Source organism: Mauremys mutica, chromosome 5 (genome assembly GCF_020497125.1).
Source record: "Mauremys mutica isolate MM-2020 ecotype Southern chromosome 5, ASM2049712v1, whole genome shotgun sequence".
NCBI classification, from domain to species: domain Eukaryota; kingdom Metazoa; phylum Chordata; order Testudines; family Geoemydidae; genus Mauremys; species Mauremys mutica.
The window spans coordinates 13,018,484-13,043,897 of record NC_059076.1 but is presented as its reverse complement, the minus strand read 5'-3'; the positions used below and the strand labels follow the sequence as shown (position 1 = coordinate 13,043,897).

Genomic DNA, 25,414 nt, shown 5'->3' with positions numbered 1-25,414 from the left:
AGAGAGCAAGACTGCTGTTGTCAAGAAAGTACTTGCTTAAGTGTACAACATAAGAACCAAAGTGCACCATTAGACACTTACATACAACTCTGCAGCAAGGTGAGATTCACTGGCATGGCGCCTCCTGGTGGTCATCTTGGGAATTAGCTCAACTCCAGCTACGGAGCATCTCCTTCTGGTTGGTGTCTCACCTGCCTTAGGCTCTGTGTCCCTCTCGGACCCAGATGCCCCCTTCCTCAGGGTTCTGCCCCCAGCAGTACCACCTTACTCTGGGTCTTCCCTCCCAAGGGCATAAGTTTCCACTCACTTAAAACTACATGCTTACAAAATCAGACATAAAAAAACAAAAGTGTCACCGCGCGCTATTATTGAAAAATATAAAATAAATAATTTGGAATATAAATAGTGTACTTACATTTCAGTGTATAGTATATAGAGCAGTATAAACAAATCATTGTATGACATTTTAGTTTGTACTGACTTCGCTAGTGCTTTTTATGCAGCCTGCTGTAAAACTAGGCAAATATCTAGATGAGTTGATATGCCCCCAGAAGACCTTTGCATTTGCTCAGAGGTACACGTACCCCTTGTTGAGAACCACTGCCTCATGGAACATGAAGTAAGAATATTACCAATGTTTTTTTTTAATCTGGGGACTACCATACTTCTGTAGGGAACTCCTTCTCCTGTGCTCTCCACTGAGGGCGGGTATGTCACTGTCAGAGCAGGGCCTTCTGGAGCATCACTGTGAGTAGCTGTAATCTGTGGCCTGTGCTTAGTCCGTCTTTCACGGACCGGTAGAAAGAAAAAAGTAAAGTTTTAAAATTGCTGATGTACTTAATACCCCTCTGAAATCTCTCTGAGTGTGCACCATATTGTGTTAATGTTGTTCACTTTATGCCTTTTCACATTTGTTAGGTCATTTTACAATCTTAACAGTTTTATCTTCCTTAGTAGTGCCCCTCTGTTCAGCTCAACAATTTTGCTTTGGCCCCAGTAAGAAATGTTTGGCTGTAGATAGAAGCGGAAGCAGAAATGCCATCGGACATTTTGCAAAACAGAAAGAAAGGTTTTTTTCTGTGATTTGGCAGGGTTGGACTGCTTTTTGCTGAGTCAGGTGACTGTCATATAAGCATTATCCAGTAGGATTTGTATTTTGTATAGCTTCTTTACTAAAAACTATATTCCAGAATGCCCTGCAGAGTTAAATAATGTGTAGAGTTAATAAGTAAACAGAGCGAGAGAAATTGGGTTGCTAGAGGAACAGGAGAAAAGAGGTTTTCAGGTGAGATTTGATGGTGCATCACTGAGGCGGAGAGATGCAGTAAGGCTGTTTTCAGCGGCATGTGCTGTGGTGGCTTTTGCCCCAATATCAGCGATGTATGAAGGGATATAAAATAAGAGAGGAAAGTGTGACTGTACAGAACTAGCTTCCATCCGCTTGTAACCTGTGGCATCTTAAACTGAGTTGCAGTTTGTGCAATGAGTCTCCCTCAAAAAATCTGCTGAAGGATGTTAAACAGCAGCTACTAAAGTTAGACATTTTTAAATTAGCTGGTGCAGATAACTTGCATCCAAGCTTTATAGAAGAGCTGAACGAGGAGTTTGCTGGACCATTAATGTTGATTTTTCCATAAGTTTGGGAACACTGGTGAAATTCCAGACGACCAGAAGAAAGCTAATGTTATGCCAATGCTTAAAATGGAAGGGTAAATGGAACAACATAGGCAATCATAGACTTGTCAGTCTTATATCAATTCTGGGCAAGATAATGGAGTGGCTGATATAGGACTTGATTCATCGAGAATTAAAGGAGGATAATAGGGATTTCACAGTCAACATGTGTTTACGGAAAACAGATTGTGTCAAACTAATGTGATCTCTTTTTTTGGGTTGGGGAGGGGGATGAGATTATAAGTTTGTTGATAAAGGTAATAGTGTTGATGTAATTATACTTGACTTCTATAAGGCATTTGACTTGGTACCACGTGACATTTTGATCAAAAAAGTAGAAAGATATAAAATGAATATAGCACACATTAAATGGATTAAAACCTGGCTAAGTGATAGGTCACAAAATGTAACTGTAAATGGGGAATCATCATGAAACGTGCGAGTTTCTTGTGGGGTCCCACACTGATTGGTTCTTGATCTTATACTGTTTAACATTTTTATCAGTGACCTGGGAGAAAACATAAAATCATCACTGATAAGTTTGCAGATGACCCAAAAATTGTGGGAGTGGTTAATAATAAAGGGGAAAGGTCACTGACACGGAGCGATATGGATCACTTGGTATTCAGGGTGCAAAGCTAATGATACATACATTTTAATATGGCTAAAGGTCAGTGTATACATCTAGGAACAAATAATGTAGGCCATTCTTGCATGCTGAGGGGGGACTCTATCCTGGGAAGCAGTGTACAAATATAAAACGGGGAATAACTGGTAAGGCAGTAGTAGTGCTGAAAAGGATCTGGGGGTTATCATGGATCACAAATTGAATATGAGCCAACAATGTGATGCAGTTGCAAAAAAGGCTCATGTTCTGGATGTATTAACAAATATGCATGATATGGGAGGTAATTGTCCTGCTCTGCTCAGCACGGGGGAGGCCTCAGCTAGAGTACTGTGTCCAATTTTGGGCACCACACTTTAAGAAAGAGATGGACAAACTGGGGGAAGGCCAGAGGAGAACAACAAAAATGATAAAAGGTTTAGAAACCCTGATCTATGAGGAAAGGTTAAAAAACTGGGCATGTTTGTCTTGAGAAAAGAGGGCTGAGGTGGACCTGATAAGTCTTCAGATATGTTAAGGACTGTTATAAAGAGGACTGTGATCAATGGTTCTCCACATCCACTGAAGGTAGGACAAAAAGTCACGGGCTTAATCTGCAGCAAGGAAGATTTAGGTTAAATGTTAGGAAACTTCTAACTTTACGGGTAATTAAGTTCTGGAGCAGGCTTCCAAGGGAGTTTGTTGAATCCCCCTCATTGGAGGTTTTAAAGAACAGGTTAGACAATCACCTGTCAGGAATAATATTAGGTGTAACTGGTTCTGTCCCAGTACATGGGGCTGCACAGGAAGACTTTTCAAGGTCCCTTCCAGCCCTGCATTTCTGTGATTCTATGTTTATGGGGGGCTCCTCTTATGTGTGATTGGCAGAACAGAAGAAAGCACTAAAGTGCTTGTTTGAAATGTAACAAGTGGATAATGGAGGCTAGTATCACTGGCAGAGAAGAGATGTTAGTGGATACACTGATAGCAGATAAGAGGGAAGTAAGGTGGGGGTAGGCCATGAAGGGCCATGAAGTGAAGACAGGGAATTTGTGTTTGATGTGATGGAAAAGAAGGTGCAAAAAAAGTGTTGACATGATGAAAACGAGGAACAAGGGAAATGATCTTTGCACAGCAGTGTTTTGGGTGGATAAAAGCGAAGCTTGTATCAAGGCCAAAGGAAAGATGTTGCAGTAATAAAGGCGTAAGATGACAAGGGCCTGGATGAGAAAAGGCATGTCGTTATGTAGGTGTTAAAAAGCCACCCCCTTCACTGACAACCATTTTGAATTCTCCTGTGCTTTAGGCAGAACATGAAAAAAAATCAGATTTAAAAGTGTTTGGGCTTTTCTTAAGTTAGAAATGGGTCACAATTGTTCTTGCAGCCTTAGCTCTGGAGTATTGTCACTTTTCTCTTCTTGCTTTCACAGGAAGACGAGGCTCATGGAAAAACTGCACAGTAGCCAAAAGGATTGGTAAAGGTGCTCAGGCTACAATAATCTATGAGCATTTCAGGCAACCTGTAAATTTACTTGCTTCCAGACCCGAGGAAAGCTCTTCTTGCAGTGAAGTAAATTCAGAGGAGAATACTTCTGGCCCAAAAGTTTCTTCCTCCTGTGAAAATACACAGAACAAGAATGGTTCAGTAGCTGAAGCCCATGATACCCGAGTGGAACATAACATACATGGAAGGTGGGATTCATCACCAGTGCAAGGAAATGAGTCAAGTCTGCCACTTGTGGCTGCTGTAAATACCAATGGAAGCATTAGTAGTGACTACATGGTGAATCTAAAATGTATTATTCCAGATGATAATTCTACCACAGTTTCTGCTGCCTACAGTAGTAGTGGCTCAAGTACTGTAATTACGTCAAGACTCATTATGGATCCAAGACTAAAGAGAAGAGAAGGAAACCCAGGAAAACAAAACACTAAGGCAGTTTTTCATGGGAATTCAACACCTGAGAATGGGCTGGACTATCTCAACTCAGAAATGAAAATATCAGCCACTTTAAATATACCTTCGCCTGAAGAACCCCCTCTGCTTGATGACCCTAAACATGGTCAACTTAGACAGAGACATGTGGAGCAAGCATCACGGAAAGAGGCATCTTTCATAAAAGAGTTTAAATCAACGCTAGATGCAGACAAAGAACACGCTGTGGAAAACAAGCAAGTGGCTGGTAGCATAACAAAACTTCCTAAAGGAATAGTGGAGCCTTTTGCATTGCAGGATGTTCACACACATCCTGCTTCAAAAACCGTTATTGAAGAAAAGCATATCACAGCAAATGAGAACCATATCTGTGATAGAAAAGACTTGAAAATGCACCAGATTATGATGGGAGAACAACTGAGGAACTGTTCATCTTTTCCATTTGGGGACACCAAACCTGAGATAGACTTGCAAGAGAGTTTGTCCATGAAAGACAAAGCAGACCACTGCTACGTAGAAAAAAGTTCCAATCTTCATAAGAACAATATAAAGCATTTACCTGTTCATGATAGCAAAAAGAACTTAAGTTTCACTAAAAAGTCAAGGCATAATGATCCTCCTCCTGATCAAAAGTTCCAGTCTGTGTCAGTGGGAAAGTCAGTTTCATCAGTACTACCTGCTAACTTTGCCTGCAACACACACTCCGAAGCCATGCCTCACAGCATTGCAAATTCAAGCAGCTCTCTGTATTCCAGATCTCAAAAGGGTTCCAATCCCCATATGTCATCAGTGGTAGGGAATATTTCCTTCTCTGCAGATTGTCAAAACAAAAATTCAAAGAAAGTACCTGCAGAAGACCTCAAAAAAAGAGAAGAACAAAGGTCACACTCATCTCTGTCTCATGCATGGAGGCAGGGCAAAATGTCAGTAGCACAGAACAAAAATAATGCAGATAAAAAATCTGAGAATTCCCATCAAGTGTGTAATGGTCTTTACTCACTTAAGAAACATGATGAAGAGCAGGGTTCAGCACAACTGAACCATTCTAAAAGGGATAAATATGCCTCAGTGAAAGGAGGGCAGAAATTTCAGGAATCACAATCGATTAATTTAACAGTACTTGAGGATAATCAAAGACATGCTCCTGAACAGTCTTTGCATGATGATAAAGGCATGAACATAGGCATCCAACATCCTGAAAGTATTAAATCTCATGAAGGCAAGACAAAATATACTGGGAAAATGCATAACCAGTTCCAAGAAAATAATTATACTTCTGAAATAGGAAACAGTTCAACAGATTCTTACTTAACATGTGCTGAAAATAGTTTGGTCTCAAACAGAGACTATGAAGTTAATAGTGAGGGTCTTGATACACAGGATCATACTTTAGACATTGGTGTCCATGGAAGAATGCATCTTTTTAAACATGCTATGAGAAAACAACATGCCAAAGTGGAAGAGGACAAGTGTGTCTGTCATCACGTTGCTTGTGAATCTATTCCTAGTGATCAGATCATTGGTGAAGAAAACTTTCACCAAAGTAAGCTTCAAGACACTTTGCTTTCTGAAAAAGCCAGTGTTGATGAAGGCCCTATAAAGGCCCATAAATTAATATATTCAGCAAGTGAAATTACAAACAAAAATTGCATAGGTAAAAGAGAAGATCCTACAAAAGAAGTAAAAGGCAATTCTTCCATCAAAGAAACAATGAATGACCAGATATATTTGTCTCATGCTATCTGCAGAAAAGACAAAGTATTGAGAGATTGCGTCAATAAAGAATGCTTATGTTTCCTTGGAGAAAATGAGCCAGTGTCATTAGACAAACATTTCTGCAGGGATAGCCAAGAGAGTGATGCTTCTGGAGCTGCATTTGTAGATGAAGAGCAGAGTTGGATCTGGAATCAGGAAATGGGGACCGATATAAATGTTCATGATTTCAACCAAATGCACACATGCCAACTTGAAAAAGAATTTAGCAACGTCCCAGGAATCTGGATGGAACTTTGTGACACTCCTCATATTCTGGATTTTAAAAGATCGACTTCTGGTTTAAACTTAATTTTTGAAGAAGGATGTGCATTAACAGAAGCATATTTGATGGAAACAGAAAATATTGCCACTTTTATAAAGGAAAAGGGAATTATTCTGGATAACAAAAGAGAATCAGAAGAGCTGTCTGCCACAGCTGAGTTTTGCAGACCTGCAGCACTGCCAGAGGCTCATACATGGGAAGGGCAGAATGCTGTTATGCTAATCACCACCATTTCTGTACCTTCTGGAAATGTGGAACACGAAGAAAGAGGATGTTCCCAACCTGAGGAAACATATGTTTCTGAGAGAAACTCCTCTTGCCATGAAAATAGTGTGCAGGAAATATTTAAACAGATGATAGAGGAGAAATGTGAGGATATTTTTCTCCAGGGCTTGGAATTTGAAAGTGAGATTGAAATTCCTCTGGAGCAGCATGAGGAGTCTCTCTCAGTACCACAAAATCCACATAGTCATGAAGGTGGATCTGATGAGGAGGTTGATTCGCTGTATCAGTACTTGATAGATCGTATAGACTGGGAAAGTTTGTTTGGAAACAGTAGCCAGAAGATACTAGAGAAAAGTGAAGATCATTGTTCATTGGGGAAAAAATCTTGCGCAAAGGAAGATAAAACAGAATCTTTAAGTACAACTGTGTGGCCTGACTTACAAATTACAATAACCAACATACTTAAATCAGGAGTCAGCCCCCCCAACGTTGGAATTGCAAGAGAGATGTGGAGATGTGCAATTGAATCTCCAGGATTAGAAGTCAATATGGATTTGTCAGGGGAGCAAAGAAGTGAAGAATATATGCAGAATTTGGATCTTACAAATAAAATGGAAACATGCCTACCTATCTGTGTTCATGAGGCGGATAGTCATATACCTGAAAAAGAAAGCAAAACTTTCACTGCACCTGTTACTCTTTCTGATGTATTGAATAAAGGAAGTAGCTTTTACGGTACAAAACCAAAAGATAACAGTAATGAATCTAAGAGTAGAAAAGGTGTGCAATCAAAAGTTAAGAGAAAACATCCACATAATAAATCTCTAACAAATAAAATGAGGCCTCAGAAAGGTTCAACACGTTCACCTGTATGCAGAAACTCAAAACTTTGTGGTAAAAAGAGAGAACACTATTCATCTGAAATGTTTTCTTTATTATTTGAGGGACGAATGAAGACACTTGCACAGTCTGAAAAACACATTAAAAATGTTCTAAATACTCTTTGTAGTGAAGCATCCTTATGCAAAAGTAAGCGTCTATCCAAAAAAATAGATGATGCTATGTTTCACTTAAAGAAAGCTCAGAAGAGAGTTCTCAAATCTCTAAAAATTGTAACTAAAGTTGGAGAGAAAAGACAAAAAGGTCCCTTACCAAAATGTTATGAAATAAAATGTAACGACTTATGGGAAAGCTGTGATCTTGAAGGTCATAATTTCTTGACAACTGGGAAGTATTCTTCTGCTCACTTTTCTCAGAAAAGAAAGTGTAACATAAAGGGAAATAAACGAACTGTAGCGTTTAAAGAAGCAAGTGACTCAGTTACATGTATGCCAATAAAACAAAGGTTTAAAAATAAAGGGGATAAAATGAGAGAAATTGTTTCAGAGGAAGACATGGACACAAGGTCCACTACAGGTTGTGCACCTGTTGTGTTGAAAGATATTATAAGTCAGATACATCACTGCAATTCTGACTTAACTGTGGCTTCTTCAGTAACTTGTAGTCAGTTTTCAGCTGCTACCTGCAAGGCATATTTGGCTTTTGAGGGCGACAATGTGAGAGATACGAGAAGAATAACGGAACTTCAGACAGTCTCTGAAAACTCTGTAGGTTTAGACGCCATTGGGCTAGAAGATCTGGAACTAACTAATAAGGAGCACAAGGTGTTCGTAAATGTTTCATCTAAAATTCATATTCAAGGGACTGCTGGACGATGTGGCAGTGTAACAAGACAAGACCATATCCCTGAAGCAAATACATTTACCAACAAAAATATCTTAAAACCTTTGAGCTTGCCTGTCGAGAGGAATGATTCTGTAGGATTTTGTACAGACAAAAGAAAAGATGGAGCTTGTAAGACTAATGTAAACATGAATGCTGTCATACATACGTCACTATTAAAAACAGCTGCAGAGAGCTGTTTAAATGCAAACACCAACAAGCAAGATGTTTCCACACTCTCTGCTCCTCATAAAAACCTGCACAGTATTCTTTCTACTGAAAAAGAGACTATATTTTCTGCTGGCAGTGGGGGTATTTCCACAAATCAGAGTGTTGGTATTGGAAACTTTTCTTCAGGCTCAATGAGGCAGATGCCTGCAGCAGGAGGAAAACATGAGACCAGTGTATCTCAAGTTCCATTAGACCAGGAAATTATTAGTGCCAAAGCTGCATCTTTGAAAATGAGCTCAAACATTTCATCTGAGAGAGTTTTAGAGACTGTTTCTTTTGAAACACCAACAGTACCTCTCAGCGGCCAGCTGCAAGATAGAGGCTATGACAGAAAAGAAACTTCAAATTCAGAAATGCGTTGTCTGAGTAATTACAGTAAAGTAGCTGAAAAGGAGACACATGTTACCGAGACTCTCAAATTGGAACCACTGGCAAAAATTTTATGTAAGAGAGAAAATAATATAGAGATAGAGAACTATTTAAAGAATGTATCTTCTGTGTCCTTAGTATACAACGCTCTGGCCCCGTTTTCAAATCAGTACATTTCGCAGCAAGTTGGACAGAATACATTTCCAATGATAAAGGAAATGGGGCTAGTGGAAAGCAAAGTGAAATCACCTGTAAATCTGTATCTGGTAAAAGATGTACCTGGTAGATCCTCTGCTAAGGTCGTTTTGGAACAAAAGAGTATAACACACAGAGAAGGTCATTCTAGCTGTAATAAGGAATACAGATGCATTCAGAGTTCTTCAAACAACAGCGGTGCTTTCACTGCACCTGGCTTAAGGAAGCCAGTTGATAAGAAATTTGTCAAAAGAAATGAAGATGGGAAAGAAAGCACTAACAAAGACTGCCAAATTAACTCAGAGTTGAAATCAGGAATCATGGCAAAACAAGGTATTCAAAGCATTACTGGGACTTACGATGCCTCACCAAGCAAAACACATCAGAATCTTACAGCCCATGTGACTAAACTGAATGCAGATAATCTCTCCGGTGATCATCCTAACAAATGTAAGGGCATCAATAGTAAAAACAAGCATAGCGCAGTGGGGATGGAACTGAAATCTCTTGCTTTCATAACTGAAATATCAAATATTTTACAAAAAGCAGATGAAACCTCATCTCTGAAAATATTACAGGAACAGATTAGAGTTTGTGATAACCTTCTTCCTTCATTTGTTAAAGCTTTTGAGGAAAAGCAAGGGTGTTCTTTTAAGCACATCTTGGTTTCCCGAGAGTTACTGGTTGAAAGAAAGGTATGGAATAACTGTAAATCCAAGTTAAAATCAGATGCTGTAGATTCACTGGTGGAACTCCAAATGATAATGGAAACAATTCAGTTCATTGAAAACAAAAAGTATTTTCTAGAAAGGGAGCTGACTTTTCGAAGCTTGCTTTGGTATGATGGTTCACTGTACAGGGAACTGCTTGGCAGGCCGTCAGGGTATCAACAACAATCCAATTTCTTTCCAGCTTTCCAAACAAGGCTGAAGTACAATGTTTTTCATGAGCTACAGAGCTACCATAAACAGTTATTAGAGCTCTTTGAAAAAACAAGGTGGGAAAACAAATCTTACTATGCATTCTTGAAATTCAGACGAGAGATTGATGAGTGTGAAGCTGTGATACAACATAATTCTGATTGCTTAGATTTTTTCCTCTCTGTGCCTTTTACTTGTGGAGTTAACTTTGGAGATACTTTAGAAGATTTGGAAACTGTAAGGAAAAGTGCTGTGGAACTGATAAATACGTATAGGAACCTTCCATATGCTCACACCTATGCAGAAAAAGAGGACCATCTGTGGGTTATAATGGAAATTATCTCTACAAAGATAAGCTTTATAAAGGCGTGTGAATCAATGAATATGAAAGCATCACTCTTTGGCCTTGAACATATATTTTTTGATGCTGCTAAAAGTCTTGTTTGGAAAGACAGACGTCTGTTGTTAAATAAAGCCTCTCCCAATAAGAAAGAACAACTTCTGTGCAAAATAAACCAAGATGCTCTCTCCAAGCTATATGAAGTTTATGAATATGTGGCTGAAGAGTTTAGAACTGAAAAATCTAACAATATTACTGAGAAGAAAAATGATACAGAAAAGTCAAAATATTGTGAAAACAAAGGCAAACATGGAGATGAAAACTCTGACTTCCTCACTGTTTTGCTTTCACATCCTGATATTTCCTGTGTTGGAGAAATATTAGATGAAGCTCAGTTTGCAGACCTCAAGAAGTTACAGCAGCTAATGCTCAGATGTACAGAACGTTTAGAAAGCTTAAAAATGTATTTTCAGATTTTGCAGGAGGAGGATGTCAGTAAAATCTTGATCACAGAGGAAAATGTGTTAGACACAATGAAAAATGATGGCATTAATGCTGTAATTTTAAAGCCTGAAGCTGTTGAGCCTTACATTGAAGTACTAATGATGTATGAAACAGTTCACTTTCTTAAAAATTCAATAGCAAGAAAAACAGATGAACAGAGATTTCGAAGCTTGTTGTGGTTTGATTTATCGCTTCTTCCTGAATTGGCACATTGCCAAAAGAAAATGTCTTCCTTTTCATTTCTGAAAGATAATTCAATGGACAAGCTTTGTAAAACTGTAGAGTCTGCCATCTCTGATCTGAAGAGTGAGCTGGACATTATTTGCAACTATGCAGAAACCATAAACTGCTCTTATGCACTTCACCTTCTCACCAGAGAACTTTCAGAACTTTCAGAAACAAGAAAATTAATACAAAATTCGAAGCCTTCTATCTTCACGTATGTTGAGTGTGTACCTTATACCATATCTGCAAACTATGGGAGTACTGTGACTGAATTAGACTACAACTACAACCAGTTTTCTTTGTTGCTTGAAAATTTAATGTTGGCTGCTAGGAAAGATTTAGGAAAAATGGCTCATATTATGAAAATCATGAAAACTATTGAGCATATGAAGTTTGCTTGTGCCAAAAAAGGTAAATCAGTCCTCTCTCTTCTGATATATCAGATGCTAAATAATTGGAGAAAGACCTGCCAGTTGAAAAGAAAGGGAGACATGAAAATGCATCTGACTGAAACTAAAAAAAGTGTCTGTGAAACTCAAGCTCCAGAGTATGTCATCAAAGCTAGCTCTCAGTCCCAGAAAAAAAGACCTAGTTTTGTGTCCTCACATGAAGACACTCCTGAGTGTACAGAAAGCTCTCCTCCTTCCAGCTGCAAAAAACCAAAGGTAAGATCATTCCTTAATACTTCAAATGCTTTATCTTTAAACAAGAATTGTAGTGCTAGTTACATACGGATACTGAGTTAAGGGCAGAGGTGTGCATCAGATTGTACTTTGTGGAGATGAATGATTCCAGGTTTGAATTGAGAGCAAAAAAGTAAACTCTCTCATCTATTTTATTCCCAAGGCTTAAATTGAGCTTAAAGAACTGACAGTTCTGTCTTTGACCAATGAGGCAATGTCATTAGTTTGTAACAGTGTTTCAGGGCTAATACAGCTCTAATGCTGTTTGTCTTTCACCCTCAAAATAAAATGTTTTTTTTACTAGATAAGGGAGAATCAATTTTAAAAAATCGGAATTTACCACTTGTAGGATGCTGTATCAGCATCAGCCTGCTAGGACTCTCTCAAAGCACGGAGTCCAATATGATGATCCCCTGCCTTGGCAAAGCCAAGAGTTCGAAAACTAGAGCACAAACCAAAATAAACACCTGAGCTTTATTTCCAGCCTCAGATGCAAACAAATCCCACTCCTAGTGCATCTCACATGCCTGCTTTCCTAGTGCCACTGGAAGTGGGGCTGATCAGCTAAGCTCCTTCATTGCCATTTATAGAGTGCTCTCTTTTCTTTGGAAGATGAAATACATTGTGGTTTTGAGTCTGTCACTATAAGGCATGTTTTCAAATCCTTCAGTCATTCTTATACCATTTAAAAAAATTGTCCTCTTAATTTGAATGGTATCCAACTATTGTTTTGTGTGTCTAAAGTACTTTTTAATATTTATATCAGTGTTCCTATTTCTCTTGGATTAAGACCTGTGGAAAATCTGAATGCGAACAATAAATCATAAAAAATTTGTATTTCTGTACCACCTTATGTCTGTAAACCCCTAGGTGCCTATTAATAGCATACTTTAAATCAAATCTTTAAAAATACATTGTGACCTGTAAACCCCAAAGGACGTATGCAGCACCATTGTCATACTGTGGGTCAGTCTGTTGTGGCCGAGTTCTGCCCTCAACCTCTCACACTTGCTCTCTACCTTTGATAGAAAGTAGCTGTATCTTGTGTTTGCTGTTCAGCTGCTACTTTATTCGTAATGAAGGGCTGTGTGTGTCTGCTGTAGAATTGGAAAGCAATCAGTTGTTGCTGGGAGCTGCAATTCTAAGCCCCATTCCTCATTTGGGCCCCTAGAAATTCTTCCTCCAGTAGTGGTACAAGCTGGTGGTTCATCTTCTAGAATGGTAATATGTATCTGTTGTTTGTGCAGTAGAGATCTCACTTTATGTTCCAGCTCTTTTCCCTCTCTTCTGCTGGGGAGTCACTGAGCATCGAGGCCGGAGGGACCTCTCCGGTTCTGCATCTCTATAATCATCTTCCTCTGCCTTCTACCCCTCCCCACAACAGCAGAGAAAGCCTGCAAGCATCAAGCCATGTCCAGGAGCTGCTGTATTTATAAGGCGAGCTTTTTAGGAGCTTCATAGGGTGAGCTGTGGCCAACCAACTGACCCTTAACCTGCCAGGGCACAGGGATTTGAATTAGACTGGCAAGTCAGGGCCTGGTTGCAGCTTCCTGCAGGAGAACTCTGCTGTGGGAAAGTTCAAGCAGGAGCAATCTGATTTTTCCGGGAAGGAGAACCCCAAACAGCCTGCTCTGGGGTAAGTCTTGTAAACCCCAGAGACTCCAGGTCCCCAAAAGACAAACCACTGCCCCTAAGGATTTGTAAATTTTTAATGAGCAAGTAGTGTAAAAAATCCCATACTCCCCTTTTTTGAGGACATCATCGAATCTGAATGGGGACTTCTGGGTAAAACTAAACTGTTACATAAACACAAGGAAATTTCACAGGTGATGAGAATTAGATAAGGAAGAAGACCTAAGACCAGTGCAGTAGTAGTTCCACAGGTGAAAGGCATTGTTGTCTTTTGAGAATGGGACTTCCTTCCACAAGTTCCCACAGACCATAAGAGAGAAGATACTCTAAGCAGAAATTTGAAAGCTCAGCTTTGATCATTCAGATCAAAAAGATTCCTTGTAATTCGTAAGGAAAAACTACTAAGTGGCTTGTTTTTCTAGGGGTCTGATTCTTACTGTGAGTGTGAGAAGCCTGGGATTCAGATTCTGGCAAATCCTTGCAACACTGTGTAAATATTGATTCTTGGCAATCTTTTTTGAGAATTGATGCAATTTGTGAAAAGACTAATGGCCCCTAACAAGGAAGCTGTGTTTACATCCTTGATTAGTAGTCATTGCAAAGAGAAACCCGTGGCTTACAAATTTATAGGTGACCCTGTTTGGGGAAACACGAGGGAAAATAGTAGCTGAGAATGCAGGTCAAAGTCACCTCTCATTTCTCAAATCCAGCATAGCAAATCCCTTAGCTCCTACCAACACCAAAGCCACTTAAGAAGAGACTCTGCCCCTCCAGAGGGAGTAAACTGGAGCAGAAGCTCGGAAAAAGACCTAGATAGAATTTTATCCTGAAACACAAAATCCTTAGCGTGCATGTTATGTATGGGAACTTCCACTTTCTATAAAAGATCCTTCCATTCAGTCTGCATTCTCAACTCAGTCTTAAATGGCTTGTAGTGGTTTTAGCAAGGCTCAGATTGCAAGTTTTAGAGGATTAAAGGATAAGAGAACAATTAATGAATTAGAAAACATGCCTTACAGTGATAGACTCAAAGAGCTCAATCTGTTTAGTTTAACAAAGAGGTTAAGGGACAACTTGATAACAGTTTATAAGTATCTACGTGTGGGACAAATACTTAATAATAGGCTCTTCAGTCTGGCAGAGAAAAGTAAAAAAGATCCAATGGCTGAAAGTTGATGCTACATAAATTCAGACTGGAAATAAGATGTACATTTTTCACAGGGAGGGTAATTAACCATTGGAACAATTTGCCAAGGGTTGTGGTGGTTTCTCCAGCACTGACAATACTTAAATCACGAATGGGTGTTTTGCTCTAGGAATTATTTTGGGGAAGTCCCATGGCCTGGGTTATACCAGTAGTCAAACTAGATGATCACAATGATTTAGGGTGACCAGATTTCCCGATTTTTATAGGGACAGTCCTGATTTTTGGGTCTTTTTTTTTTTTTAATATATAGGATCCTATTTCCTCCCACCACATGTCCCGATTTTTCACACTTGCTGTCTGGTCATCCTACAATGATTCCTTATGGGCTTGGAATCTATGAATAAGGTGACTTTCAGTCCTGGGTATCCGAGAACCGTCATGATGATGTACCTTTTAAAAAGTTAAGCTCCAAACTATATAAAGTTATCTTGAAATACAGTGGTATGCAGACCAAGGCATGAAAGGGCTTTGAATAAATATGTGGAAAATGAAATCCATTTGGTTTATCATCATGACTGTTCTGTCTCCACTGTCCCATGATACAAACTGACACATTTTCATTTTATACATGGTTAATGTAATTACCTACCGTAACCCAATTTTTACTAATCATTCAAGTAGGGTGATAAGTATAAAACACACAGAAGATATTCTCTACTTTAAGACTACAACTATGTGAATAAGATGCATGGTTATTAGTGAGATACTGTAATTCACAGTATCTGTCTTATATTTTATAAATCTTAATTACACCTGAACTAGAGGGTGTGTTTCTTCCTTCAGAGGCCCTTTCAGCTGCATGTTTTCCTCTCTAAAAGCAAAACCTATATTTATGGGTGATATTTCACATGAACAATCATGAACTAACTTTGGTCCAAAAGGACATAGGCAGATCTCTGCTACAGCTCCACTACAGTCCCTCTTAGCCTGGCTGGTGGGGCATTTAATACACTGGACTATAGTTTAGGAAATACTATTTTAAAAAATGGATGACTTTAAAAAACACCACCATCACACAGTTGAAAGAACTAGCTCAAACTTACTGCTTTTGAGGCTTTAGGTTTGTATCTGCCCAGTGATTTTTTGGATTTAAAAAAGGGAGAGATTCAATGGGAAGGAGACACTTTGTATTGATAAACTCAAGGAACTCAATTTATTTATCTTAGAAAAGAGAAGATTAAGGGGTGACTGATGACAGTCTGTAGGTATGTACATGGGGAACAAATATTTAATAACGAGCTCTTCAGTCTAACGGAGAAGGATATAACATGATCCAGCGGCTGGAAGTTGAAGCTAAACAAAGTCAGACTAGAAATTAGGTGTACATTTTGAACAGAAAGAGTAATTAACCAATGAAACAATTTACCAAGGGTTGTGTTGGATTCTCTATCACTGACAACTTTTAAGTATCCAAAGACCTGCTCTAGGAATTATTTTGGCCTGTGATATATAGGAGATCGGACTCGGTGATCACAATGATCCCTTCTGTCCTTGGAATCTGTGAATCTATAAGTTACACACATACTCATTCATGGACAACATCTCAATCAGAGCCAAGCCCAGAGAAGCAGACCCACTTACAACTTGCCAAATGCCAGAAATGCCTCCAACCCACTGGTTATTACCAAAAGCCAAGAACATTTTCAGCCCAGCATAGGGAGTTAGAATCATAGAATCTCAGGGTTGGAAGGGACCTCAGGAGGTCATCTAGTCCAACCCCCTGCTCAAAGCAGGACCAAACCCAACTAAATCATCCCAGCCAGGGCTTTGTCAAGCCTGACCTTAAAAACCTCTAAGGAAGGAGATTCCACTACCTCCCTAGGTAACCCATTCCAGTTCTTCACCACCCTACTAGTGAAAAAGTTTTTCCTAATGTCCAACCTAAACCTCCCCCTCTGCAACTTGAGACCATTACTCCTTGTTCTGTCATCTTCTACCACTGAGAACAGTCTAGATCCATCCTCTTTGGAACCCCCTTTCAGGTAGTTGAAAGCAACTATCAAATCCCCCCTCATTCTTCTCTTCTGCAGACTAAACAATCCCAGTTCCCTCAGCCTCTCCTCATAAGTCATGTGCTCCAGCCCCCTAAGCATTTTTGTTGCCCTCCACTGGACTCTTTCCAATTTATCCACATCCTTCTTGTAGTGTGGGGCCCAAAACTGGACACAGTACTCCAAATGAGGCCTCACCAGTGCTGAATAGAGGGGAATGATCACATCCCTCGATCTGCTGGAAATGCCCCTACTTATACAACTCAAAATGCCATTAGCCTTCTTGGCAACAAGGGCACACTGTTGACTCATATTCAGCTTTTCGTCCACCGTAACCCCTAGGTCCTTTTCTGCAGAACTGCTGCCCAGCCATTCGGTCCCTAGTCTGTAACAGTGCATGGGATTCTTCCGTCCTAAGTGCAGGACTCTGCACTTGTCCTTGTTGAACCTCATCATATTTCTTTTGGCCCAATCCTCTAATTTGTCTAGGTCCCTCTGTATCCTATCCCTACCCTCCAGCGTATCAACCACTCCTCCCAGTTTAGTGTCATCTGCAAACTTGCTAAGGGTGCAGTCCACACCATCCTCCAGATCGTTAATGAAGATATTGAATAAAACCGGCCCCAGCACCGACCCTTGGGGCACTCCCTTGATACCGGCTGCCAACTAGACATGGAACCATTGATCACTACCCGTTGAGCCTGACCATCTAGCCAGTTTTCTATCCACCTTACCGTCCATTCATCCAGCCCATACTTCTTTAACTTGCTGGCAAGAATACTGTGGGAGACTGTATCAAAAGCTTTGCTAAAGTCCAGAAATAGCACATCCACTGCTTTCCCCTCATCCACAGAGCCGGTTATCTCATCATAGAAGGCAATTAGGTTAGTCAGGCATGACTTGCCCTTGGTGAATCCATGCTGACTGTTCCTGATCACTTTCCCCTCCTTTAAGTGGTTCAGGGATTGATTCCTTGAGGACCTGTTCCATGATTTTTCCAGGGACTGAGGTGAGACTGACTGGCCTGTAGTTCCCTGGATCTTCCTTCTTCCCTTTTTTAAAGATGGGCACTACATTAGCTTTTTTCCAGTCATCCAGGACCTCCCCCGATCGCCATGATTTTTCAAAGATAATGGCCAATGGCTCTGCAATCTCATCGGCCAACTCCTTTAGCACCCTCGGATGCAGCGCATCCGGCCCCATGGACTTGTGCTCGTCCAGCTTTCCTAAATAGCCCCGAACTACTTCTTTCTCCACAGAGAGCTGGTCATCTCCTCCCCATACCGTGCTGCAGAGTGCAGCTGTCTGGGAGTGACCTTGTCTGTGAAGACAGAGGCAAAAAAACATTGAGTACACTAGCTTTCTCCACATCCTCTGTCACTAGGTTCCCTCCCTCATTCAGCAAGGGGCCCACACTTTCCTTGACTTTCTTCCTGTTGCTAACATACCTAAAGAAACCCTTCTTGTTACTCCTAACATCTCTGGCTAGCTGCAACTCCAAGTGTGATTTGGCCTTCCTAATTTCACACCTGCATGCCTGAGCAATACTTTTATACTCCTCCCTGGTTATTTGTCCAATCTTCCACTTCTTGTAAGCTGTTTTTTTTGTGTTTAAGACGAGCAAGGATTTCACTGTTAAGCCAAGCTGGTCGCCTGCCATATTTACTTTTCTTCCTACACATCGGGATGGTTTGTTCCTGCAACCTCAATAAGGTTTCTTTAAAATACAGCCAGCTTTCCTCGACTCCTTTCCCCGTCATGTTATTCTCCCAGGGGACCTTGCCCATCAGTTCCCTGAGGGAGTCAAAGTCTGCTTTTCTAAAGTCCAGGGTCTCTGTTCTACTGCTCTCCTTTCTTCCTTGTATCAGGATCCTGAACTCGACCATCTCATGGTCACTGCCTCCCAGGTTCCCATCCACTATTGCTTCCTCTACTATTTCTTCCCTGTTTGTGAGCAGCAGGTCAAGAAGAGCTTTTCCCCTAGTTGGTTCCTCCAGCACTTGCACCAGGAAATTGTCCCCTACACTTTCCAAAAACTTCAGTTGCCCATCCACAGGCTGCAAAAGGCCTGGCTGTAGCCAGAACTTTACCACACTGGAAAAGATTTATAAAGATCCAAAGCATCATTGCGTCAGTGTTGTCCCAGCAGCAGTTATCAATAGCGTGGTGTCTTCAGCATCTATGATTGCCTTTGCCATGCACCAGTATCATCCCTGAGAGGGATTCCACATGAAGTGTCTCCAAAAATTCCTTTCAAAGACATGAAACCACTTGCTCAACGCACTGCAGAATTGGGCATCTATTTCCAGATCACATGCAGATGTCCCGTTTATGGGTAAGTACAAAGAACGTGCTGAAACATAGCTTAGACCCTTGCATACACACTATGGAAGCAAACCTCACGTCGTGGGCAGCATGTATGAAGATGACACAACCCTCATGTAAAAAAAGGGAAAGCATCAATGTTCTCAAGCTTATCTCTTGTGTTCTGGACTTTTCCAAAATCTCAGCAGAACACATTCTTTTGGTTCACTTTGATAGCACGACCCAGCAGCATATCTGGGCCCAAACATGGGAATTGCCATATGGGATCAGACAAGTGGTCAATCAAGTTCAGTGTTTCTGAAGCCCTGGCTGCTTTAGAGAAAGGTGCCTTTCCACCATAGCTCTTGTGAATCCCTCATTATTCAGTAACACCCAAAATGCCTGGATCTCAAGGGCAGTGTTTTACTGTGATTGTAATGAAAATTTAAGATGTTATTCAAAGAAAGATATGCATTTACATTTTGAAAATAGCTAACAGGAATAGTGTGCACAAAATAGTCATTAAAAGTATAATAATTTCACATATAACGAGTTTATTTTTTCTTAGGTTGGTGTTCTGATGGCAGCAGCCTCAAGAAATGGAGATGAAAATGAAACATGCTGCCACATAAGGTATATTTAGGATTTAAAATAGTAAAAACACTTGCTCAGAAAAGCTCAAGATCTGCTGAATAATGACAGGAAAAAAAGTGACATCTTTTCCCCTTATTTTCATACAGCGCTATTCAACTTGTAGCATTAGAGATGCATTGAATTCCTGGGGGACTCTTGTAGAGTTGACAGAGCACCCCTTGCTCAACCTATTCTCAGACCCAGTGCGTGGAGTTCCAATCACAGTAGCACTCTTTGCACTTCCTGGCACGTGAGGCTGGAGGAGGAAGCATTAAGCAATGTATCGGAGTTGATGGAACCCCATTCAGCCACCAGTAGAATAGTAAGGGAGAAGAGAGAGGTTACTGTGTCAAATGATTTGATCAAGTTATCATGACGTGACATCCTGACATTGCTTAGTGATGTTTCTCTTGTCATTCTCCATCAGCGTAGATGACACAGCATCACTGTGCAATGTTAGGATGTCTCTGAGAGAATATTGTATGACTTTACAGCTTCTTTCACTCCCAGTTCTTCAAGGTTCTTTATATGTGAAGGTCTGTGGTTGTATGACAAAAGAAAGGTCCCAAAACAACACTGCCGGCTTCTTCCTTCATTTTTCTCTAATGTCATTTAAAGTGTCTTCACAAAGCATTCTGCTAACTCATTTGGTGCAGAATGATAAGCAGTTTACCTAATGTGTGATGCAAAATTTCTTTTGAGGAAAATCTGAAATCCTTCAGTAACTAAAGACCACTGTCTGAAGCAATCTCTTCAGGTAAACCATGTGAGCATATATAGTCCACAGTGCCTCAAGAATCTTGGCAACAGAAGTGATTGCCATATGTACTACTTTATTCCAGATGGCCACAGCATTAGCTACGACTAAGTTAATTTGGTATTCTTCTCTGCAGTATCAATGTCATCTTTGCCAAATAACCCATTTCCAAGGATGACAAGAAGCAGTTTGTGGTATATTTAGGTGACTGCTGCGTAAAGCACATTGATTAGTTTTTCGTTCATTGTCTTCAGTTCTATAGAGGTTCTTACCCCACGCTCATCACCATAGTGGCTTGGTGCTTTCCAGTCGTGCTTTGAGCCAGGTGACTAACGTGTCATAGTTTGCAAGCATATGTACTTCTGTGGGCAAGTTAATGATGGAATGCTAAGGGAGGTGTCTTTTGATTAATAAAAATGTACAGAATCATAATTGCAATAGTATCACCCTCTGCAGGTCTTTGGATATTTAAAAGTTTCTCATCTTCATTTGTGTGAAGCAGTATCTCTTAGCGAGAATGTTGCACGGTAAGAGTGCATGGAATCACATCAAGTGCTGCACCAAGTATATATATAATGTGGTGTTAAAAGATAACAACAACAGAAACAAATATTGATTTTACTACTGCAAACTGCAAGTCAGCTGGAGTTTGTAAATTGCTTCATGGAGGCTCTAATGGACGGGAACATGGTGGTGATGGCCAGTGCAGAGGCTAAGTACAGAGAAGTATGTGCTTTGAATGGGATTGAAGAGGAACAAATGCTTAGAAGAAAGGCTCTTAAAGCACTTATTGAAGATGAACTGTGGGTTATGGACCTAGTTTTTAGCAGTCCTGTCCACAGAAATGAATCACAGCACCTGTCCTTAAGTTACAGAAGCCATGGTGCTATCAACAGTAGAAGAAAGGGCTGATGTCAACAGTAATATGAAGATTCTCTGTTTGCAACTGCTACATTTTTATGGAAAAGCATTTTGTCCTACAGCATGTGGGCGTTTACAGGCTCCGTAGCTGATGCCTAGAGTGACCAGGTGTCCCAATATTAGGGGCTTTGTCTTATATACACAACTTTTACCTAGTGGTGAGCTGCAGCCGGTTCGCACCGGTTCGCGGGAACCGGTTGTTAAATTTAGAAGCCCTTGGTTCTAAAAGGGCATTTAAATTTAACAAGCGCTCCCTGCTGCGGCCCCAGCTTACCTCACCTCTGCCTCCACCTCCTCCCATGAATGCTCCGCCCTGCTTCTCCTCCCTCCCCCCGCTTCCCACGAATCAGCTGTTCGCGCGGGAAGCCTGGGAGGACTGAGAAGCAAGCAGGCTTCCTGCTCAGGAACAGGAAGACGACGCTGAGGTAGGGGTAGAGGGAACGAAGAGGGCCGTGCTCCCCGGGCCGGTCTCCGGTCGCGTCCCTCCCCGGCCCCGCGTCCCCGGCCGCCCGGCTCCGGCCGCTTCCCTCTCCGACCCTGCGTCCCCGACCGCGTCCCTCCCCGCGTCCCTCCCCGGCCGCCCCGCTCCGGCCCCGCATCCCTGCCCGGCCCCGCGTCCCCGGCCCCGCGTCCCTCCCCGGCCGCCCCGCTCCGGCCGCGTCCCTCCCCGGCCGCAGCCCTGCCCGGCCCCGCGTCCCTCCCTGGCCGCCCGGGTCTGGGCACGGCAGCGGCCGCGACCCCACCTATCCAGATGCCTGGCTCCGGACATGGCCCCGTGGCTCCAGCCGCCCGGCTCCTGCTGTTTTGCCACGCGGCCGGGCTCCGGCAGCGCGGGTCCGGGCGCGGCGGCGGCCCCGGCTGCCCGGCTCCAGCTCCGGATGCGTGGCTCTGGCCGCGGCCCTCCTCAGCTCCGGCCGGCCAGCCGCCTGGCTCCGGCTGCCCGGCTTCCGCCACATTCTCCGGCTCTGGCCGCAGCCCTCCCCGGCTTCAGCTGGCCATCCGCCTGGCTCCGGCCGCCCGGCTCCCACCACATCCTCCGGCTCTGGCCCCGCGACTCCTGCCCCGGCCCCGCATCCCCGGGCTCCCGGCTCCAGCCGCGGACGGACTGTAGCGCCGCCAGCCACGTCCAGGCAGCGCGGTAAGGGGGCAGGGAGGGGGTGTTGGAGAGAGGGTAGGGGAGTTCGGGTTTGGGGGGGTCAGAAGGCAGGGAACAAGGGGATTGAATAGGGGCAAGGGTCCTGGTGGGGCAGTCAGAAAGGATCAGGGGTTGGATGGGGCGGTGGGAGGCAGTCAGGGGCAAGGGTTCCAGGGGCTGTCAGGGGACAGAGAGAAGGGGTGGTTGGATGGGGCAGGGGTCCTGGGGGGCCATCAGGAATGAGAGGAGGGGTTGGATGGGGTGGCGGGGGGCAGTCAGGGTACAGGGAAGGGGGGTGGATGGGGCAGGGGTCCCTGGGGTGGGGGGAGGCATCAAGGAATGCGGGGGGTTGGATGGGGCAGGATTCCCGGGGGGGTGGGCCCTGCTCCCTCCTGGGGTGAGGAGGGAACCGGTTATGATTTTGGCAGCTCATCACTGCTTTTACCACCCCCCGAAAAAGTGTCCCGATTTTTCACACTTGCTTTCTGATCACCCTGCTGATGCCAAACCTGAAAAATAATACTGCGTAACCCATACTACTTCCTTAAGTAGTGCATTGGTGATCACAGTGACTTCAACACCAGCACGTAATTGGAGCACAGGGCTGCCATTTTATCACAGAACCTCATGTACAAGTGCTTGAGTGAAAGGCAGGTTTCCAGCACATATGTGACAACGGTGTGGCGTATTCATAATCTACGACTACAAGTGGCAGTTGGTTAACAGTTCATTCCAAAACCTGTGGCAAATTCCTCATACATCTTATGGGAAAATATGAGTTTTCTGTGGTACCATGATCAGTGTTTACGTGCAATGAAACTATGCCTATGTGCCAGATGAAAAGCAAATTAATGCACATCTTGCATGGTCTTCCCCAAGCCAGCACCTACTGACAATGTGACTAGTTGGTACCTTATGCCAGCAGAGGCTGTCCTGCTTAGCAATCATAGAGGATATGGCTGAAGCACAAGCTCTCGACAGATTAAAAAAAAATGTTAACACCTGAGATTTGCGCTCCAGAATCAGCCCTTCAACTAACCAATTTCTCGTGTGCAGAGACCAGGTGCTCACTTCCCTGCAAATGTTTGGCCAGCAGCCTGCCTTGTCTGGAGATGTGCAAGTGCCACCCAGACACTGTCAGTGCGACAATGTGTGTAGCAGTGGTGCCCTAGGTGGAGACAGCACTAATGATGATTTTGATTAATAAATGTTTTCAGTCCTACATGTCAAGTCTAAGTTCTCTTGGATTACCAAAGATCTATGTCCTTTTTTTTTATGTAAGCAATGCATTCCTATGTTAAATATAATTAAAAATAATTGATTTTTACATATTTTCTTGAATATATATCTACATAGTTTTTCTAGGTTTGTCATATTTTGGTACCATTGTAGTTGTGGGAGAAAGGTCTTTCGAATAATACTCAACTTGGCCCAATGACATTATATAATCAAATTTTCCACCAGAGGACCTGGAGCTGGAAGAGTGGGGGGCAGTGAGTCCCCCCCAGCCACGCTGCAGAGAGTAACACAATTGAAATTATGATTCTGTAAATTTTTCCAATCACTTTCTATCACTAACTTGCCCACTGAATGAGATTTTACGACATTATGCTCCCAGACTGCACATACGGTTCACTCTTTCTCTCCTCCTCTCCCATAGGGGGAGAATTGTGTGTGCAGTGCAGTTTAGTGTTTTGTTCTAGCTTCAGGGATTTTTTGAAAATGGTCGCGCTACTCTGTGTTTGTGTTAAGTGAGCCTAGTGAGAGAGGAGTGCCTTCTGTCCCTTTTGCCTGGGGCTGTGCTGCTCTTATTTTGTATGACACCTAAGCAGATATACTGTTTCAAACAGAACCGACCAAAAGAAACAAAGCTCTATCTACTGTTCCTTCCAGATTAAGATCTTTTTTATGAGCTATACTCAGTGGTCGTTTTCTTAATTTTGGATTTCTGATTTGAATTACAGAACAGTCCTAGAAGGACTTCTGAGTGGTTACTGAAATGGCAGAGATTATGGACAGCTTTAAAAGTAGCCAGAAAATCAGATACACTTTCTTCTTTTTGCATCTTAAGTGACATGTATCTCTTAGCTAGTAAGTCTGTTTGGAGTACATAGTGTTTTTAAGCATTTCATGTCCTCTTAGTTCATGTCACCCAGCTCTTGAGGGAAACATAAGTGTGTAAATATCTCTTTCCAACTAGAGTTGGATCTTGTGATTGACTTCAGCAGCATTGTCCTAAAAATACAAATGCAGCCTTTGTACTTAAACTCAAATCCTCAACTTTGCTATCAAAATGAAAAGTGTCCACAATTTTGTATGCATTTGCCTTGTAAACAATTCTTTTCCTACCAGTATTTGATAGTGATGTATATGTATTCTTTATTACCAATGGGATAAAAAGGAAGTGTGGATGTACAAATATATAATTATGTTTTGCTCTTTTTAGAGAGAATGCAAGAGTTACTCCTCAAAATGAAAAAGATCTAGCGTCGAGTATCTCACCGGATAATCTAGGAAACAAGAGGCCTCTAGAAAAAGCTGTGCAAGACCAATTACCGCGCTCACCTTTGCATTCAAAAGATTTGGAAGCTGTTTATTGCTCTCCACATGTTAAATGTACACCAGATGCTTCAAAAAGCTCATTTGTTAATTTAAAAGGCTTAACCAGCCAGCAGAGATCAGCAAACCTAAAGCTCATGATCAGAAGAAACAGTAATTTTTACAAAAGTGCAAGAAAACATCGTGAAGGTTTTGCCCCCTGTGACAAGAAACGTGAAAATGCCCATTTGTCTTTAGAAAAAGAGCCACTACTTCAAAAGTCTCTTGAGAATAATTTATGTTCAACACACAAATCTGTTAGGTCAACAACAAAACAAGGTGATAGTTCTTCTGCTGTGTCTGCTGCACTGAATCTACAGCATGTGCAAGAATCAGATGCCACAGGAAATATATCAAGATTCAGTTTAGTGGCTGAATATAGTAAAACTAATAATTTAGCCACAAAACCTGACAGAAAAGACAAGAACCATGAAAAGAACTCAGTGTCTCCCCGCAGTGTGCCTGTCAGTACTTCAGATCTTCCTGTGACTTTGACAAATAAAAATACACAGTCACCCTCGGCGTGCTCTCTTTTGGAACCAGATTCCGATGAAAAAGCAAAAAGCCCTG

At 41.9% G+C, this 25,414-nt stretch overlaps 1 protein-coding gene across 1 annotated transcript; it reads left to right on the top strand.

Annotated features, from left to right (window-relative positions):
• The first annotated feature begins 9,314 nt into the window (after nucleotides 1-9,314).
• TEX15 (testis expressed 15, meiosis and synapsis associated) lies at nucleotides 9,315-24,847 on the top strand. The gene is made up of 3 exons (XM_045018493.1): nucleotides 9,315-9,327; nucleotides 9,619-11,648; nucleotides 24,693-24,847. Exons 1-3 carry the CDS (start codon nucleotides 9,315-9,317, stop codon nucleotides 24,720-24,722), a joined length of 2,073 nt encoding a protein of 690 aa, XP_044874428.1. The 3' UTR covers nucleotides 24,723-24,847.
• The last annotated feature ends 567 nt before the right edge of the window (nucleotides 24,848-25,414 follow it).